This window comes from Penicillium griseofulvum, assembly GCF_001561935.1.
Source record: "Penicillium griseofulvum strain PG3 chromosome Unknown contig_85, whole genome shotgun sequence".
NCBI classification, from domain to species: Eukaryota; Fungi; Ascomycota; class Eurotiomycetes; order Eurotiales; family Aspergillaceae; genus Penicillium; species Penicillium griseofulvum.
The window spans coordinates 340,344-358,048 of record NW_024467476.1 but is presented as its reverse complement, the minus strand read 5'-3'; the positions used below and the strand labels follow the sequence as shown (position 1 = coordinate 358,048).

The 17,705-nt window shown below is 48.0% G+C and overlaps 7 protein-coding genes across 7 annotated transcripts; 5 read left to right on the top strand and 2 right to left on the bottom strand.

Annotated features, from left to right (window-relative positions):
- Positions 1-610: 610 nt before the first annotated feature.
- PGRI_034040 (Oxoglutarate/iron-dependent dioxygenase) lies at positions 611-1,606 on the top strand (the record flags this gene model as incomplete). Its single annotated transcript, XM_040791117.1, has 1 exon — positions 611-1,606. The coding sequence occupies one exon, from the start codon at positions 611-613 to the stop codon at positions 1,604-1,606; it is 996 nt and encodes a 331-aa protein (XP_040644173.1).
- A 1,807-nt stretch (positions 1,607-3,413) lies between these two features.
- Positions 3,414-4,694, top strand: PGRI_034030 (Peptidase C45, acyl-coenzyme A:6-aminopenicillanic acid acyl-transferase; the record flags this gene model as incomplete). The annotated part of the gene is made up of 4 exons (XM_040791116.1): positions 3,414-3,449; positions 3,513-3,687; positions 3,763-3,914; positions 3,984-4,694. 4 exons carry the CDS (start codon positions 3,414-3,416, stop codon positions 4,692-4,694), a joined length of 1,074 nt encoding a protein of 357 aa, XP_040644172.1.
- An 861-nt stretch (positions 4,695-5,555) lies between these two features.
- Positions 5,556-6,572, top strand: PGRI_034020 (uncharacterized protein; the record flags this gene model as incomplete). The annotated part of the gene is made up of 1 exon (XM_040791115.1): positions 5,556-6,572. The coding sequence occupies one exon, from the start codon at positions 5,556-5,558 to the stop codon at positions 6,570-6,572; it is 1,017 nt and encodes a 338-aa protein (XP_040644171.1).
- Positions 6,573-7,109: 537 nt separating this feature from the next.
- PGRI_034010 (uncharacterized protein) lies at positions 7,110-8,499 on the bottom strand (the record flags this gene model as incomplete). The annotated part of the gene is made up of 2 exons (XM_040791114.1): positions 7,110-7,948; positions 8,001-8,499. 2 exons carry the CDS (start codon positions 8,497-8,499, stop codon positions 7,110-7,112), a joined length of 1,338 nt encoding a protein of 445 aa, XP_040644170.1.
- Positions 8,500-10,064: 1,565 nt separating this feature from the next.
- PGRI_034000 (aromatic alcohol reductase) lies at positions 10,065-11,030 on the bottom strand (the record flags this gene model as incomplete). Its single annotated transcript, XM_040791113.1, has 2 exons — positions 10,065-10,949; positions 11,004-11,030. 2 exons carry the CDS (start codon positions 11,028-11,030, stop codon positions 10,065-10,067), a joined length of 912 nt encoding a protein of 303 aa, XP_040644169.1.
- Positions 11,031-11,751: 721 nt separating this feature from the next.
- PGRI_033990 (fungal specific transcription factor domain-containing protein) lies at positions 11,752-12,896 on the top strand (the record flags this gene model as incomplete). Its single annotated transcript, XM_040791112.1, has 3 exons — positions 11,752-12,146; positions 12,511-12,806; positions 12,853-12,896. 3 exons carry the CDS (start codon positions 11,752-11,754, stop codon positions 12,894-12,896), a joined length of 735 nt encoding a protein of 244 aa, XP_040644168.1.
- A 2,857-nt stretch (positions 12,897-15,753) lies between these two features.
- On the top strand, positions 15,754-16,697 carry PGRI_033980 (SDR family NAD(P)-dependent oxidoreductase; the record flags this gene model as incomplete). Its single annotated transcript, XM_040791111.1, has 2 exons — positions 15,754-15,805; positions 15,862-16,697. The coding sequence occupies 2 exons, from the start codon at positions 15,754-15,756 to the stop codon at positions 16,695-16,697; spliced, it is 888 nt and encodes a 295-aa protein (XP_040644167.1).
- Between the last annotated feature and the right edge of the window lie 1,008 nt (positions 16,698-17,705).

Here is a 17,705-nt window from a genome sequence, read left to right as displayed (position 1 = left end):
ATCCGACCACAGCAGCCAAGCGGCCCAACGACTTGGCAGTGGCCGAACTACGGCCGATTCTGGTGTCAAAAACCGAGAAGAACAAGACCCACGTTGCACTCTAACCCGATACCATCGGCTTGTGGTAGCTAAAGCTTCAGCACGCTGCGACGAGAGAGGATGTGGTCCCAATTGACTCGATGGTGTTACTTGGATACCTGTGGGCCTCGTATTCTGTTATGGTAATGATAGGCACTTACTAGCCCTTGGAGCGGGGGAGTATGTTGTATTGCCTCGCCCGAGGATCAACGATTGGCCTGCTCTGGTGCGGATCGACTAAAATCTCAGACCACCAAAGACCCTCCGACTTCGAGACACGGTTACGAATTTTACGTTAGCTCCGGCGGCACCATCCGGTAAGCATCTAGGCTCTGCAAGAGTATAAGGTCGCCTCAGCGTAAACACCCTGCCCTCGTTCAGACACACAGGAATAGAGCTCAGGTCATTACAATTGCGTCGATACCCTTGATTCATTGTCATCTACAGGAGGACTTCCGCTATCCCTTTGCCAAACCCTCTATACGTCGCTGTCCACGGCCCTCAAGTTTTTATCATTGTTTTTCTAGACGCTATGGCTTCCCCTCCGAAGGCTAATGTCCCCAAGATCGACGTGTCGCCCCTGTTTGGCGACAACTTGGAGGAGAAGATGAAGGTTGCCCGCGCGATTGACGCTGCCTCGCGCGATACCGGCTTCTTCTACGCAACCAACCACGGTATCGATGTGAAGCGACTCTCGAACAAGACCAGGGAGTTCCACTTTTCTATCACTGAAGAAGAGAAGTGGGACCTCGCCATTCGCGCCTACAATAAGGAGCACCAGGACCAAATCCGTGCCGGATACTACCTGTCCATTCCGGAGAAAAAGGCTGTCGAATCCTTCTGCTACCTGAATCCCAACTTCAAGCCGGACCACCCTCTCATCCAGGCCAAGACTCCCACCCATGAGGTCAATGTGTGGCCGGACGAGAAGAAGCATCCAGGCTTCCGCGAGTTCGCCGAGCAATACTACTGGGACGTGTTCGGACTCTCCTCCGCCTTACTGCGAGGCTATGCTCTGGCGCTGGGCAAGGAGGAGGACTTCTTTAGCTGCCACTTCAAGAAGGAAGACGCGCTCTCCTCGGTTGTTCTAATTCGTTACCCCTACCTGAACCCCTACCCACCTGCCGCCATCAAGACGGCGGAGGACGGCACCAAATTGAGTTTCGAATGGCATGAGGATGTGTCCCTCATTACCGTCCTGTATCAGTCCGATGTGGCGAACCTGCAGGTGGAGACCCCTCAGGGTTACCTCGATATCGAGGCGGACGACAACGCCTACCTAATCAATTGCGGTAGCTACATGGCACACGTCACCAACAACTACTATCCCGCTCCCATCCACCGAGTTAAGTGGGTAAACGAGGAGCGCCAATCCCTCCCGTTCTTCGTCAATCTAGGCTTTGACGATACCGTCCAGCCGTGGGATCCTAGCAAAGAAGACGGCAAGACCGAACGGCAACCAATCTCCTACGGCGACTATCTGCAAAACGGATTAGTTAGTTTGATTAACAAGAACGGCCAGACCTAAAAGGGCCCATGGATAGGACCGGGATTTCTATCCCCGGAGGCTAAGCTAAACCGAGTCGAGAAAAAAAAAGAGGGATGAGCCGCCACCTTCGTCTAATTATCATAGCTGAAGGGTAGATAGATACGTAATCGTCAAATGGTTGTTATTCTATCCATCCATGATAATACGTTTAACGTGCATCGCTCCTATGTGATCACGTAGGCCATGCCATTGATCCCATAACCGCCCGGCCTGCTCCGGTAGAAGTCAACCTCTTTGAAATAATAAGATGGTTCGTATTGTTGCAGAAAGATGGTGGGGTCACATCAATTTCTTCAGCTCTGGGTGCTGAGACCCCGCGTTCCAGCGAGCTGCTTTGGGAACCACCTGCATTGAACTAAATTAGTGCGAGCCAGCAGAAGGACCGCAGAACTCTTCTAGTACGCATACCACCCTAGAGTTTGGACATCGTCTAGAACTTGGTAGTGGAGGGATCTGCTTCAATGAAATACCAATATGGAGTAGACGAGTGTTTGCCCCTCTTCCTCGCCACTCTTGCCAGCTCGTATGAAACTAGGCGCGGCATTGGGCACGGGCAAACGAGTGGAAAGACCAAGCGCATTCGGCACGAGCTCTGCTTGGCTGCATAATGCGGGACGGAACAGACGAGATGGCGCCAGTCACACTGTCTTCCCAACTCTGGTGGTAATGCAGGGGGTAATGCAGGCCCTGCATTAGCCTACGCCCCTAGTTTAACCCAAAGTTACGTAATTTATACAGTATGCCCACCACGCTAATTGCTGCACACCATGGACGTTATACATACTGCGTACAACAAACTCATTAGAGTACGGGTTGAAATTTGAGGGATCGAATGTTCCCTCCGAGTTGGTAAGAGAGTGGACAGAGTATGTAGTGAAGATAGTGCCCTGAGCAACTACCCGCGAAGCACGTGGGGCATTGGACTGGGGCTGCAGCCAAGCCGGTAGACCCAATAGGAACAGACCTGGCAGTGACCCGTCCACGATCTTGGACCCTCCACGACCCGCAGTGACGCTCGGATACATAAATTCATAGTGCTAACCCTAATTAGGATATATAAATATACTTGTGTTGTGAAATATACACAATTATTTACATAAAAGCTATTTATACACAAAATTTACTTCTCTTTGACGACCCTCAGGATCACCGGCGGGTGACCCTCCGTCCAATCTCCAGGTGTACTACACTTAGTAGGGTCGCAAGGTTGGACCGTCGAACCGCCGCGCCACTGGGGCGGTGTGGCGGGGCGGTCCGAGGGTCGTGCACCCACGGGTCACTGCCAGGTCTAATCTTGGAAGTGGGCACAACCCAAGCAAACTAGAGAGGTAGGCCCACCTTGTTTTTAGTTATCTAGTCTAGACGATGATATTGGCTCGATCATAAGTCTATTGTCCACGCTTTGCAATGTTTAGCATCTTGGCAACAAGCTCTACAGAATTGTGCTATTTCTACTCCTGTCTTGGCATGTTCAGGCTGGCTGTTATCGCCTCCGTGGTGAATCCTCTTCTCGCGAGAGGTCAGACAATAGTGCGCTTCACCATTCTCGACGAAACTTGGCCTGCATGCTCGATCGAGCTTCCCGGCAGATTTAGACGGATGCAGCAGGGATAGTCCGAATACCCCAGTTGATGTCCTGGCAGTGCCACACTATGGTCCCCGATTGGTGGCTACGGCCGATATAAATCTCAGCGTGCAGCTTCGCCTGCATGATAATCCCCAGGACACGTTTCCCATCCCTGTCCATCAATTTCAATTGTTTACCTATCTTCGACCCGCATCAGAAATGCTTCACGTCATCTGTCAAGGCACTCCCTTTGAAGTAAGTGCTGCATTGGATACCAAGTCTTTCCTTCTAAATCATCCGACTTCTGACCTTATCTAGATCGGCTACCAACATGGCTCTACTGCCAAAGTCGTAATAGCCAGAAGTATTGCCTTCGCCGTCGATCTGATTCGAGGGAAAACGAAGAAGACGGACGAAGAGCTTAAACAGGTGCTCACGGAACTAGGGCGCGTGATCGAGGAAAGATGGCCCAGATACTACGAGGAAATTCGCGGTTAGTGCCACTTCGGTCTTCCTTCCCTACATTTTCTGCACCAATGCTGACTTGACAACTCCCGCGGAAAACCAGGTATTGCAAAGGGCGCTGAACGTGATGTCTCCGAGATTGTCATGCTCAATACCCGCACGGAATTTGCATACGGCCTCAAGGCAGCCCGTGATGGCTGCACCACTGCCTATTGCCAACTTCCAAATGGATCCCTCCAGGGCCAAAACTGGGATGTACGTTAAAAAATTTCACCTTCTCGTCCTATTCCCTCGAATTTGCGCCGACTAATTTGGTTGTTCAAGTTCTTTTCCGCCACCAAAGAGAACCTGATCCGGTTGACGATTCGTCAGGCTGGATTTCCCACGATCAAATTCGTAACTGAGGCTGGAATCATCGGCAAGGTTGGATTTAACAGTGCAGGGGTTGCCGTCAACTACAACGCCCTTCACCTTCAGGGTCTTCGACCCACGGGAGTTCCTTCGCATATTGCCCTCCGCATAGCGCTCGAAAGCACTTCTCCTTCCCAGGCCTATGACCGGATCATTGAGCAAGGCGGAATGGCTGCCAGCGCTTTTATCATGGTGGGCAATGGGCACGAAGCATTCGGTCTGGAATTCTCCCCAACCAGCATCCGAAAGCAGGTGCTCGACGTGAATGGTAGGATGGTGCATACCAACCACTGCTTGCTTCACCACGGCGAAAATGCGAAAGAGCTCGATCCCTTACCGGACTCGTGGAATCGTCACCAGCGTATGGAGCACCTCCTTGACGGGTTCGACGGTACCAAACAGGCATTTGCAAAGCTCTGGGAGGACGAAGACAATTATCCCTTTAGCATCTGCCGCGCTTACGAGGAAGGCAAGAGCAGAGGCGCAACTCTGTTCAATATCATCTACGACCATGCCCATAGAGAGGCGACGGTGCGGCTTGGACGGCCGAACAACCCTGATGAAATGTTTGTAATGCGGTTTGATGGGGAGGACGAGAGATCTGCGCTCAAAGCCCAGCTTTGAAGGCTCTTCAAGCTGGGTCAGTGCCATATAGAGCCATGATTTATATGTAGCCTCATCGGACACTGCGTGTTAGTTTTGAACATCGCAACCAGTCATCAGTCGGCGTGGGCTCATAGCCCTCAGGGATAGCCCCCCGAGCTTCGACAGTCTTCGTATCAGTGGGAGTTTGATGCCACAGCAACTGGAATTGAACGACATTTTGCTTTTTCTGGAGTATTTGGCGAGTTCGGCTACGCTCAAATAGCATAGAATTTTCACCGGAAACCTGCGTTGTGCCAAGATAAGACCTATCGTAGAGCACAACCTCGATTGCTGATTGGTTCGGCCTCGAAGCAACATTAGATTCTGGAGATGTAGGCGCCCTCTATCCAGATGTATACACCCGCACACCGCACTGTTGCAATTGTGTAATAGGACGATGACCGCACATCTATGCCAACATAGAGAACGATTTTGGCATCGCCTAAATTCGACGCACGGTGTCGGTTGAAATCATGGCTGTCGACCTTTTTTAGCGACTTTATTCAGAGGTTTGATATACTGAAATAGAAAAACACGTCGATAATTTCGTTACGGAGTACTGAGGCCATGAACAACTGCATATTGGAAGAGTCAGGTTGCGCGTTGCTGCACCTTAGCAGGCACCCACTCGAGCTCTGTCACACCCCCTATTTCACCATCTCCTATTCTTCTGAATTGCTATTTAATTTTTATTCTACTTCTCTCAGTTTGGAGGACAGTAACAAAACTGACCTGGCTACTATCCACTGTGCAACAAACTCCTGAAAACTCCCAGGTTTGACGTTCGGTTACGTTTCCTATCGCACAATCCAACCTCCCTAAGCCTCCGCGACTCTCAGGATGAAAAATCAAGATAGAAATCAGCACCGCGATGAGAAAAAATTGCAACTCATCAAGGATCACGATGCTTCACGCGCCAATAACCAATTTGAAACTCAGGTCCAAGAACTGGAAGCCCGTTTGATTGAAGGAATCGAGAAGGGAAGACATACGATTCCCAAAGGCACCAATGTGAGCGAGGCCGCTCGTAACACAGTGAAGTACGGCTGGATAAAACAAGAAATCTGGGATAGGGACTGGGAGAATACGACTGAGCCATGGTGGCCTTGGAGGCACGAAGAGTGGCCGACTCGCCCATACAACCTCAATTGGCCCCACAATATGTCACGAGAGGATTGGGCAGAATGGGGCAAAGTGTACCCAGACGGAGGGGAACCATCACGCCCATTTCATCAATTTACCTATCAAATATCAAAGGAGCGCGAACGAATTGAAGATGAGTCTTCCGCCCCATATCGCAGTACCCGTGTTCGCCCCTCGAAAGATATCAACACCCGAGCTTACGAGAATGTGAAAAGTGTCTGGATCAAAAGAGGCATTTGGGACAACCGCTGGGGACTATTGCCTGGGACGACTTGGAAACACGAAAGCCCTTTGAAGATGCCTGATGATGACTCGACGCCAAGCTCGACCCAGCCGAAGAAGCATGTTGCCTCCGGTCGAAAACATGTTGATGAGCCTCTTGCTGCCCAAGCAGATGGTCCCTCTTTGCAGGGCAGTCAGCGCAGTAGAAAGAGGAAAAGCGACGCTGCTCCTGTTGACACAAAGAGCTCGCTTGTTGACGACCCTTCACCTGACCAAGTCGAGGGCTCGGGTCAGGGATCCAGTAAGAGGAAAAGGGCAGCCGCTACTGTTGACCCGAAGAAACCGGGACGAAAGGTCAAGCCGGAGAAGTCAAGGTCCAGACCCGCAGTGGACATTTTTAGCCCCCGATTGGATCTACAGGATGAAGAAACTCAAGACACTGGGACACGGAGAAGCACGCGTATACGGACTCGGGCTAAAAGCACAAGTTGAGCGGAACTGTTGTGCAGTGCTCAACCTACGGCTATTTAATTATGTTACATCTCATAGGAAGAAACTATTCTATTCAGTTTGAATGACTAAAAAGACGAGTTGATTTCCATTCAACCGGCTATCGAATGGAGTTTTGCCTTCTACTTAGTAGGGAAGACTTGTACCCCAATTGATAGTATTGAAATATATTATATACACTTTTTTCCCATTTAGTGACAATTACGTTAGAGGCTTAGCAACTATTTTGGTATAGGGTCGATCAATTTGGTAAGCTATATATAACCAGGCATAAGTTTTTTTTTGTTCTTTCTATTTTTCCGTTATAACAAATAGTGGAATACTGGTCAAAGAGTGTAGGTATTTAAAACAGGATCACTTAAATAGGCCCGGAAGGGTAATCGATACACCTAGAAGGTGGTTGATATGGATGGAGGAAGCAACAAATAACTTTTGAAAGCGATAGGATAGTGGAGGATCTGCCTCATATTTATCGGATGGCGTAGCAGCGTAAACTTGGAAAATCCCACTAGAAATAATCTAGCGCTTTTGGGTGGGACGGAAGGTCACCCAGTCTTTTCCAGCATTTTTGGTCTTTGGTTGATTTTCGTAGTAAGGATGGTGAGAGCAGTAATTGTTACTAAATCTCCAATTGGCGCCTTGACACTTCGGATTCGCGGCACATTCTTTATAGCAGGTGTCTGGATCGGTCACATCCTTTCGAACCATGATCTGGTTCTTGACGGTGTTATATGCCTTTCCACAGATGACGTCAAATTCAATTCCATTGATAATTTTGGTCGTGCCATCTTGTGTTGGGCAATAGGGCTTCGTACCTTCCGGCTCGGTCTCCTCTTTCTCCTCCTCGGCAGAACAGTCGATCTTGCCACAGCATTGGTTCGCGCTGCTCTTCCAGATGCAGTTATTTTTATCAGCGCGGATATCACATGGAACCTCCAGGAGTTCGAATTCAATGCAGGAGTCGGTGGCCTTGTTGTCGAAGGAGATACCCGGGCTAACATCTGGACAAGCTTGTGAAATGCCCTGGGTAAATCCTGTAAGGCAATATTTACCACAGGGCCACTTGGTAAACGAGAACTCCCCAGCATTTGCAAAGTTGGGGGTTTTGCCGATGTGGCCACCATTTTGTTTATTATCCACCCATTGATTAGCATCGGTTGCGTAAGGCAAACTACCATGAAGGTCCTTGATATTGACTTTGTCGCTTGGATCAACCGGCAGGCCTGGCGTGCATTCTTCATCCTTGCAAAGTTGGAATTTAGCAGGCCGGATATACTTGCTCAGCTTGGTTTCAGAGTACTGGCCGCCGTTAAAGGTTAAATAATTGTCCGACCTTCCAGTGAGGAAGTAGCATTTTCCTGCTTGAGATTAGCTGCTTGTCCAGCATAAAAGGTCGATAGGATCATGTACCTGTCTTCAAGCCCGAGTCACATTTGGCAGCTTTGGCAGGCTTGCAGGTACCGTCTTCGTCCATGATCTGACCCTTAGGGCACTGGCACTCTCCGTCCACCATCTCTTGGCCATTGGGGCACTTTTCTGCTTTCTCTGCTCTCTGGCACTGTTCGCCGTCGAAGGTGGAACCTTCCACACAGCACTCGAACCCAACATCCGTAGAGCCAGTCACGTCATGGCCCTCAGCGCAGCAGTGCCATTCAGTCTTCTCAGACCCCTTGAGGCTTTGTCCCTCCAGACAACAAGTGGCGGAAGCCTTGTCAGGAGTTATGAAGGGGGTCTCATTATCTTCACAATGATAGCTCCCGCGGAAACGGCCAGTTCCCCACCGGACACTGTGTCCATCGACATAGGGCTCTTTGTCAGGTGCGCCGACTGGGTCTGGCTCGACCTTCTTGCTGTATGCAACATACGCCTGAAGGATTATGGCCAGAACGCCGAGAGAACAGCCTTTCATGATTGTTTTCGGTAGATAAAAATTGAGAGTGGTTGATAGTTTGTGTGATGATAGGGAACAATGGAATGGTCCTCATGCGCTCTTTATGCCGTTTTCTTCACACACCATCCCCTCGCTGTTGCTTTATATTGTAACCCCAACGGAGAAAGGTTTCTCTAGAGACTTAGATGATGATCTTTAGCACTCCCTGCGTATAGGGCGCAATTCCATGTACTGCATGATCTTCCTCTAAATTAGTAACTCAGCTTGAAAGGGAAGATGATCTACTCCATACTAGTGGAGCACATCAAGTGCCCTTACTCGGGTAAGGGGGTCCTGAAGACAAACTTATTGAACTAAGGGAGCCAGCCACACGGGATCTGCAGAGCATTATATTCCTTGCCGGACGTCGATCAGCTCAACCTATTCCGTTCTCCGCAATGGGATAGTACGTCATGAACCTAATGTTGGGGTACACCAGATGCACATCGTAATTGACGCCAACTGCATGCTACAGATTAACTTTATCAGGGGCATGAAGTTTGGTTTGCATACTAAACATTTTTGAAAGACAGGTGCCAGCGCCAATTTTTAGATTCAACATTGCCGGTGGGATATCCCAGCAATGTCACAGCACAAAAATCATATCAGGTAAGACGTCGTTGAATCCCTTTTTGATTAGGAGTAAGCAACATACCTAGGAGGCTCTTTGTATTTACGTCACCTAGGCGAATCCTGTGTCTCGTAAGTGGATATGCCAAGCTATGGGTTTACGTACAAACGTGCAGCTATATAGAAGGCAACTGATGCAAATGCAGATGTATGATAGATGGAACCCCAGGAGTTCTCCACAAGTCTGTGTTTTGGGCTTGCGTACTCGAAGTGGGTACTGTCTCAAAAGTTGGAATTGTAGGGAAGGGAGGCTACATACCTTCCTTTGTACATATTTAGCTATGTCATAGCTGAGATGGAACACGAGTACAATATGATTCTGTCTTTTGGTCCGTCGAATTCAAGTGTTTTAATTTTTGTGGAGCAAAACCCTCCTTCTATTTGAGGTGGACTATATTGGGACATATTTTACCAGAAAGTGCGTTTGCGTTTTGTGACGAACTCAGCTCGAGTGATGTCCGGGTAGAGGAGGCCCTACTAGTCTGGCTCAGCGACGGGGCCCACTCTGCTTGACTGATACTGGGGATCCCACTAGCTGCTGGGGTAGCTGACGGTGACAAGGTTTTTTTGGTGACGAATTTCTAATAGTGTCAAGTTCTCTCTTGGGTGATGATTCAATTGCGGTGTGCATATGATGTGTCTCGGTATTAGGTCTTTTGTATGAAATTTGGGACATCCCGTCAATAAACTATCGCTTTGAATATTTTAGAGAACGCTGCCATACCGAGGATCCTTCCGAATATAGTCCTAAGATTGTAGACTTACTATAAAATATAGAGTTTACAACATAAATAGTGAAGTAACCCCTATGGTTGCTGGTCATATGTTGCTATACGTACTTAATTTCCTCTCTCGGTAGGGACTTCCTATCTTAGCTGCCGTAGCATTTATGAGGTCACTCACAGCTAGGCTCACTAAGAAGATTTCAGTCCGAAAAGTACTCCCCGGATCAACTCCTCCAGATCAGCATCCGTTTTCAACGGTATGCCCAGTAGTTCATTGTCCACCTCCTGGAACTCTCCCCCATATCCCTCCCCAATAACTGAACGACAGAAGAATCCCATCGATGATACCATATCTTCCATCCCGTTGGCGTATTTTTCCCGTGCTATATTCTCCATGTCGGCCGTGCTCACGTCACTCGGGGTCCACGTGCGATCCGGCATAACCTTCTGGGCAATGGCTAGCATCTTTCGCTGGGTGGTGACGAGGTCATGAACAAATATCGCTCTGTTTCGTGTATTTTCCGCGTGCCGCAGGACCTCTACCACGGCACGGCCGATCGTGGCCAATGTGGTCGTACTGAATGGACGGTCGCCGCCGTCATAAAAGGGAGTCGATCCCCCACCGACGGTGAAAAAGAATCCATAGGCCATGCTCCAGTCAAGGAAAGCGCTGTTGCGAATCAAAGTGTATGTGAAACGGGGATTGTCCCGAGCCTTTTGCTCGATGACCTCATGTATCGCGAGCTTGGAGTGGTAGACAGGCAGACTGGCCGCCTTGGGGTTGCCAATGTTGGCACTGAACTCGGAAGGAAGAAATCTCTTCACTCCAGCTTTTACTGCGGCCTCAACCAATAGGATCTGTGTCTCCATGGCACTAGTTGTCAGGGCCGAGACGACGGCATCTTGGCCGGTCAGGGCCACTGTTAGGTCTTGGATGGAGGTGTAATCCACACGGATTACCTTGATAGACGCTGGAAAGTTTGATTGGGACGATCGGCGTGCCAGAACACTAACATTGAAGAGTTCACTTTCGAGAAGTGCGTGGAGAATAGGGGAGCCCAGGGCTCCGGAGGCCTAGACATAATTTATAAGTCCTAGTTACGACAGAAGAATGATTACCCGACATACCCCTGCAATGGCAACGTTGCGAATCATTTCGATAGCCGTGAAAATAAAATGTATTCGGGGTATTGGAAAAACATCCTTTGTAATATATAGAGATTTGTGCAATATATAAACAACTTGGTTCTTTGGAAGATCCACGGTCCTGGTGATGCGGGTGCGGATGCGGGTGCGGGATCTAAACCGAATTAGGCTTGATATAGGGGCCCTTCCAAGGTTATTTCCACGCCTGATTATTTAAATGGCCTGCCCGCATCCGCACCCGCACCCGCAATAATGTCTGCCGAACAGGCCTGCCTTCGCTGCAGGAGACAGAAACGGAGATGTGACAAGATCCTTCCATATTGTACCCTTTGCAAAAGGTGCGTTATCATCTAAAATTATAGGCGATGCATGCTGATCGGACTGTAGATTGAATAAGAATTGTGACTATCTCCTTCCAGCTGAAACCCCTCGTCTGCTGCCTATGCCGGACTGGGCTGACTTGACTCTTTCCAACCTGCGTCATACCCTCGAAGCTCAGGTCTCATCAATTGTGAGCGATGGACCGCAGCTGCAATCTGCCGCAGCCGTTTATTTCCGAACTGTACATACCTGGTTTCCTATTATATCGGAGACATGTTATTATTTTCGGTTATCAAAAGTACGCGTTCAGACAGACAGTGCTCCATCCGACTTAAGCCTTTTGACCCTCTGTATAGCCCTCGTTTGTAAGGAGCCCGTGGGAGGAGAGCTTCCTCACTCGACCCGATCGATGTATGCTTCTCTCAAGACCTACAATGCTCTTTTCGAAGCAATGGCGATGACCTCGTTGGAAATCCTACAAAGTCGACTTCTGCTGACGGTCTTCGAGATCGGGCATGCCATGTATCCCTCCGCATACATATCCGCTGTGGCCAATATACGCGCCGCAATTTCCCTAGGGATTAATGCCACCTATGAGGACCTGAGCAAGGTCTTCCAGGACCCGCTGAAGGTTGGGGAGGCACAACAGACTTGGCGTGGCATCGTCATCACTGACAGGTCAGATATGGCCCCTCAACATACACATCAGATGGTGTTCGTACTAAATCAAGAGCTCGTGGTAGATATGTCTCGCTGGAAAATGGCCAATTACCTTATACTCAAAGTGGTCAATCCATATCAACAGTGAGTGATGACTGACTGGCTGCAGCTCAGTCAACTACATCTAAAAATAAATCCGAAAATAGGACCAAGAAGATTGGGCGAAGGTAGAAGTTGATTCTTTTACAAAACTGACCCACGCATCCCACCTCTTAGACCGGGTACTCGTTCACATCCATCGGACACAATCGCATCCCCTTTTTGCAAGCATCTCGGCCGTCCAGGTTCTGAAATCCTTAACCTCGTTTTTGGTGACCTTCCAAAGCAGTGATTCGGACCCGCCGCATCCTCTGTCGGATAGTGCATTGGCACTATGTAGAAGGTAACCCTGCCCAGCACAGGTTCAAAACTGAGTGACTAATACCAGCGCTGCTAATGTTTAAATTAGTGCTATGCTCGAAACCCTCGAACTTGGGTCACGCATGAATATCCCCGACAATGAGTATTGTATCAGCACATCACTCAATATTCTGAGCTCCCTCGTCCACGAGATTGCGCGCGGGGCGGAAATCTCTCCTCCGGTTGAGATAATGACTTTGTCCGTGTTTCTCTCTCATTGTATATACAAGGCTGCCATGGTGTGTCTTGGCGATGCTAGGGTATCTGGGTGTGTCGATCCGGAGCCCTCTATCCGACCCTTAAAGGACATACTAGGCTATCTGGGTATGAGATGGGTGGCCGCAAGTATGTCGCACACTTTACAAACTATGGATTATACTAACCCTGATAGAACGGTACTTGGAAAAACTCGAGACGTTACAGGAGAACATGTAGCTTATAAACCATTATTTCAAGCTCCAACATTCGAAACTCTCTATGTATTTGACTGATCCATGACTAGTACTTAAATTCGCTTGAGAACAAAGCCGGCAATAGGATACTCAACACTGAGCAGTCGTCATAGACGAGGTCCAAAATAAACCGAAGAAAGAGTCGATTCTGTGTGGAAACCAACATCGAGAACGCTTGTGCCATCACTCAATTTCGAGTCCAGGTTTCAGTTGGCAGGCAATTTCGCAAAGCGTCCAAGCCTTTAGGATAACGAACCCCAAGATCCCTTGGCGTGGGGCTGGAAGGACCGCTTTGATTGTGTGGGGGACGCCTTGCGCAGAAGATAGACAACTACACCGAGAAAATGGTCGAACTTGCCGGCAATACCTGCAAATGGAGCTGTCGACCAGTATTCGAATTAGAAAAAGGTAATTCACTAGGAGATAAGTATACCAACCCTTGACCGTTCGTCAATTTTGAGGGAATACAAAATATTGCGCATCAGCCGCGACGCCATATACAGCGCAATTCTGTCCATTCACCCGTCGTCGAGCTAATGCACCATGCCTTCAAAGCAGTTAGAATCCAGATAATGTGGTATTGGCTATATTAGAGGTACTCACCCATATAGGCAAGGCATTGGTTGGTAAGAATGATGGATGTACTCGATGGAAATAGATCAATTAGATGAAAATACAATATGTGGAATTGTATTGAGAGAGGTGTGTAGCCAGTATTGACCACCGTCTATAGTCGCATACGCCTTGACAATGCCAAACGTAGTTTTGATTTCAGCGTGCTTGTCGTAGAAAGATGCAATAGCACCAGTAGCAGCAAGCTGCTTAATTGAGATCAAACTGTGCGTAAGGTTCGGAGCATACCAAACCTTGTTTAGCACCATATTGGTGAAGTGTGTCCTGGACCTGACTTGTATCGAGGTCGCCGACAGCGAGGGTTGGCAGTTTCTGGGGTTTCCTTCGTGAGTCACATATTTCTCTTCTAGTTCATCGCGAGTCATCCGACCCTGAAAGTCTTGTAGCATGGTATCTACCTGCCGAAGTTCATTGTGTTTTGCGTTAAATATGAGCTCAAAAACCCTTTGGCGATGTTTAAATCGTGAAGGCATGATGGATGATGATTTGACTTGGAGTACTAGGTGGGTAACAAGAAAAGAGCCTTATAGGGAGAAGAATTCTAGAAGCTAAGTAGGTAACAAGCTTAATGATCCCGAGACCAGAATAGAAGACCACTGAACAGACTACTGAAAAGACTACTGAAAGACTATTGAAAGACTACTGAAAGACTACTGAAAAGTGATTAGAGCTTCCTGTATCACTCGTCTATCACATGCCATGTGGGTCCTCGCCTAATCTGGTAGGTGCCGGAAGGTGTAGGTGTTGACCCCACTCCTGTATAATAGTCTACTTCTTACTTTTACACATCGTCATCATGCGATTACACACATTGTATTCTTCATCTTTATGACCTATCCCAACCAATAGATCTCATCAGGTTATGAGCCTGGGGACTCGCTGTTGATCTGGTTTAATCACCAGTCAATATCCTCAGGTGCATTTCAACGCACAAAAATCCTTGTTGTCATCATTCGACAGCTTTTTCTCTCCGTGTGACTCTTGTCACATTAAGACTATCCACGTCTTAGAGATTATCAACATCTCATCGAACTTCCACGTTCATTCTCTAATCCAGCGATTCATCCAAACTCCGCATTGTTCATTCCTGTCGACATTGACCCGATCAATTTTCTCGGCAACACATACCCGTCTTGACTATGGCGGATACTTTTTGAGGTGGCCCCTCGAACCCCAAATTTTCGGACTTAGTCCCTTCACTTAAGGGCGAGTCCAATTGGGAGGTATGGAAACAGTGCATGGAGATTGGCCTTAATGGCATTGATCTTTCTTACTGACCACTTCTGGTTGGACGCGACAAGCGCCTAGACAATTTTCCTGGAATGGAAGAGTCTTCTGACGAGTCCGAAGACACCTTGACGGAGATCATTGATGACGATACTCCATCGGCTTCCACTTCTGTTCCTACGGCTGCTTCCACTGCTGCTACTGGGCAGCCTGCCACTAAAAAGGCAGTAAAATAGTCTACTTCTTACTTTTACACATCATCATCATACAATTACACACATTGTATTCTTCATCTTTATGATCTATTCCATCCAATAGGTCTTATCAGAAAGACTACTGAAAAGACTACCGAAAAGACACGACAAGTACGCGGCCGACTATTCTTATGTATATAATTTTCAAAGGGCAGACATGGATTCAAGTTCACAGTTTTAGCTCCTTACACACAGCCTTGTATACTAGGAGCTTAGTAACACATTGATGGATATAGAAGAATATTGGAAGCTAAGCCATTGCTCCCGGCTATAGCCTACCAGGAGTACGAGCCCGGGATCATACGCAGACTTTATATGTTCCAACGGGATGCACTTGCGATATAGATATAAGTGGGCCAGGTTTCATCATGCTAACGATAATGAGTAAGACATCATAACATATCTGCGTACGGTCGAGTTAGGCCAAGAAATAGGCTATCCAGGTATGTTCTTTATACAAAAGGCCCGCCAAATAGCCCGTGAAAGCCTAACAAACGAGGCATCAAGGCTTAAGGGAAATTACTCCGATCGGAAGTTGGAGATTGCGGGTTAAGTGATGTAACCGGTTGAAAGGACTCGGGCCGAAAATGTCAATTTACCCGCATTTCCACATTTCTTCTTGAACGGGCAGTTTTCCGGATTCTCGGCTAAATAGGAGAAGACTTTAAAGAGGTGGGAATATCCTTTCAATATTATTTTTATCTTTTTCATTCATTCATAAACAAAATGGCTCGCATTCTTGAAGGGAAATTCGGCATCGTCACTGGCGGATCGCGGGGTAAATTGCACCCCCGTACTCCCCCGCATACCACACCAAGCTAAGAATTTATGTAGGAATTGGCGAGGCAATTGCCCGCAATCTGGCCGAAAAGGGCTGCTCACTCCTACTGAACTTCACATCGGAGTCCTCACGCGCCCCAACCGAAGCCTTGTGCTCCTCCCTAGCCACAACCCATAACATCAAATGCGAGAGCGTGCAAGCCGATCTAAGCCAACCCACCGAAGCAGTGGCCGCGATCATTGCCGCCGCAAAAGAACACTTCAGCACCTCGGGAAAACTTCAGATCGACATCCTAATCAATAATGCCGGCGTCTCGCAAGACCGGAACCTGAACGATGCCACAAAGGGCCCCATCGAAGCCGAGCACTTCAACTGGCAATACTCGATCAATGTCCTCGCCCCGCTCCTCCTCACACAAGCCTGCCACCCCTTCCTCCCAACAGACCGAAGCGGCCGCATCGTGAGCATCTCTAGTGTATCCTCGTCACTCGGATTTGTGGGCCAGTCGATCTACGGCGGTACTAAGGCTGCCATTGAGGCGATGACTCGCACCTGGGCACGTGAGCTGGCAGACCGTGCTACTGTTAATGCCGTGAACCCCGGCCCTGTTGTGGGTGATATGTACTTTGCGACTGGAGAGCAGTTCTGGAAGGATATCCAGGGGTACCAGGATAACACGCCGCTGAGCAAGTTGGATGTGAATAATCAAGATACTATGAGCCGCTTGACTGATGAGCAGAAGCGATTGATTCAAGAGAAGATGGGTGGTCGGAGACCGGCTTTCACTAGTGAAATTGCGGGTGTTGTTGGTATGCTTTGTACACATGATGGTCTTTGGTGTACTGGCAGCGTTGTATGTGCCAACGGTGGTATGAAGATGGGTCAATGAGAGATATAATCAGTACCACCCCTTCTTACTTCAATATAGCTGTGCCGTGGGTAACCAATTACCCTAGTATCCCAATAGGCATCAAACAATGCAAATATATAAAGCTGAACCCCTTCTTTAGTGTTTTTAATTACCTTGTGTTTAGCACCGTTTCTCACTATATACCGAAGGTAATACATAGTATTTTATTAATTTAAATAGTTTAAAATCAGTTACTAATTGTCTTTATATTGCGTTTACAAACGCGCAGAATGCGTTGATTTAGATAAAAATTATAGAGGCCAATTGATTGAATACCGATGGCTTTTAATGGGGGCCCATTTATGGGCTTTGCGGAGTTCTACCCAAGCTGGAACCCGCTGCTTCGTACACACTCAAGCACGGCCTTTTTATTTTCGAACCTCACTGCCAAGATACATATACTACATGTAATAAACTATTTGACAGATCGAGTCAGGTATTCTAAATAAAAGCGGTCTAGAATCAGGCATTTGAAGGCAGCCATGCATCTTTTAACTAATTGAAACTGATCACCTTTGCAATTACAGCGAATTCACTGAGCGGTACTTTGCTATGAAGGTAACTCCTCGAATACTGGAGATAGCTCATGGCTAGACAAAGTAATATTTTCTACTATACGCACAGTCTTCCCCTGTCAATTAAAAACAGCACCCTCTAGGGCATTAATTTAGTCTCAAGAGCATTCACGTCAGCCCGACGCTATACCTACTGTAGAATCGGAACATCAATTCTCCTATAGTCTCACAGTGCCTGACATGTAGATCAGCGGGGCTGTGCTTCAGCCTCGTACTTCGCTCATCCGATTATAAGTCTTCTGTTCAAACACGTTCATCGTAAAATAGTTCGCCAGAACTATATTGAGTGGAATGAGTTGCCAAAATTGTCCAAGCCTGGAACTTTCACAGTGGGAAAGAGGTTTGTGTCACCGCTAGGCATTGAAGATCAGCTTACTGAATCTTTCTAGATGAAATTTGGCAAAAAACTCAA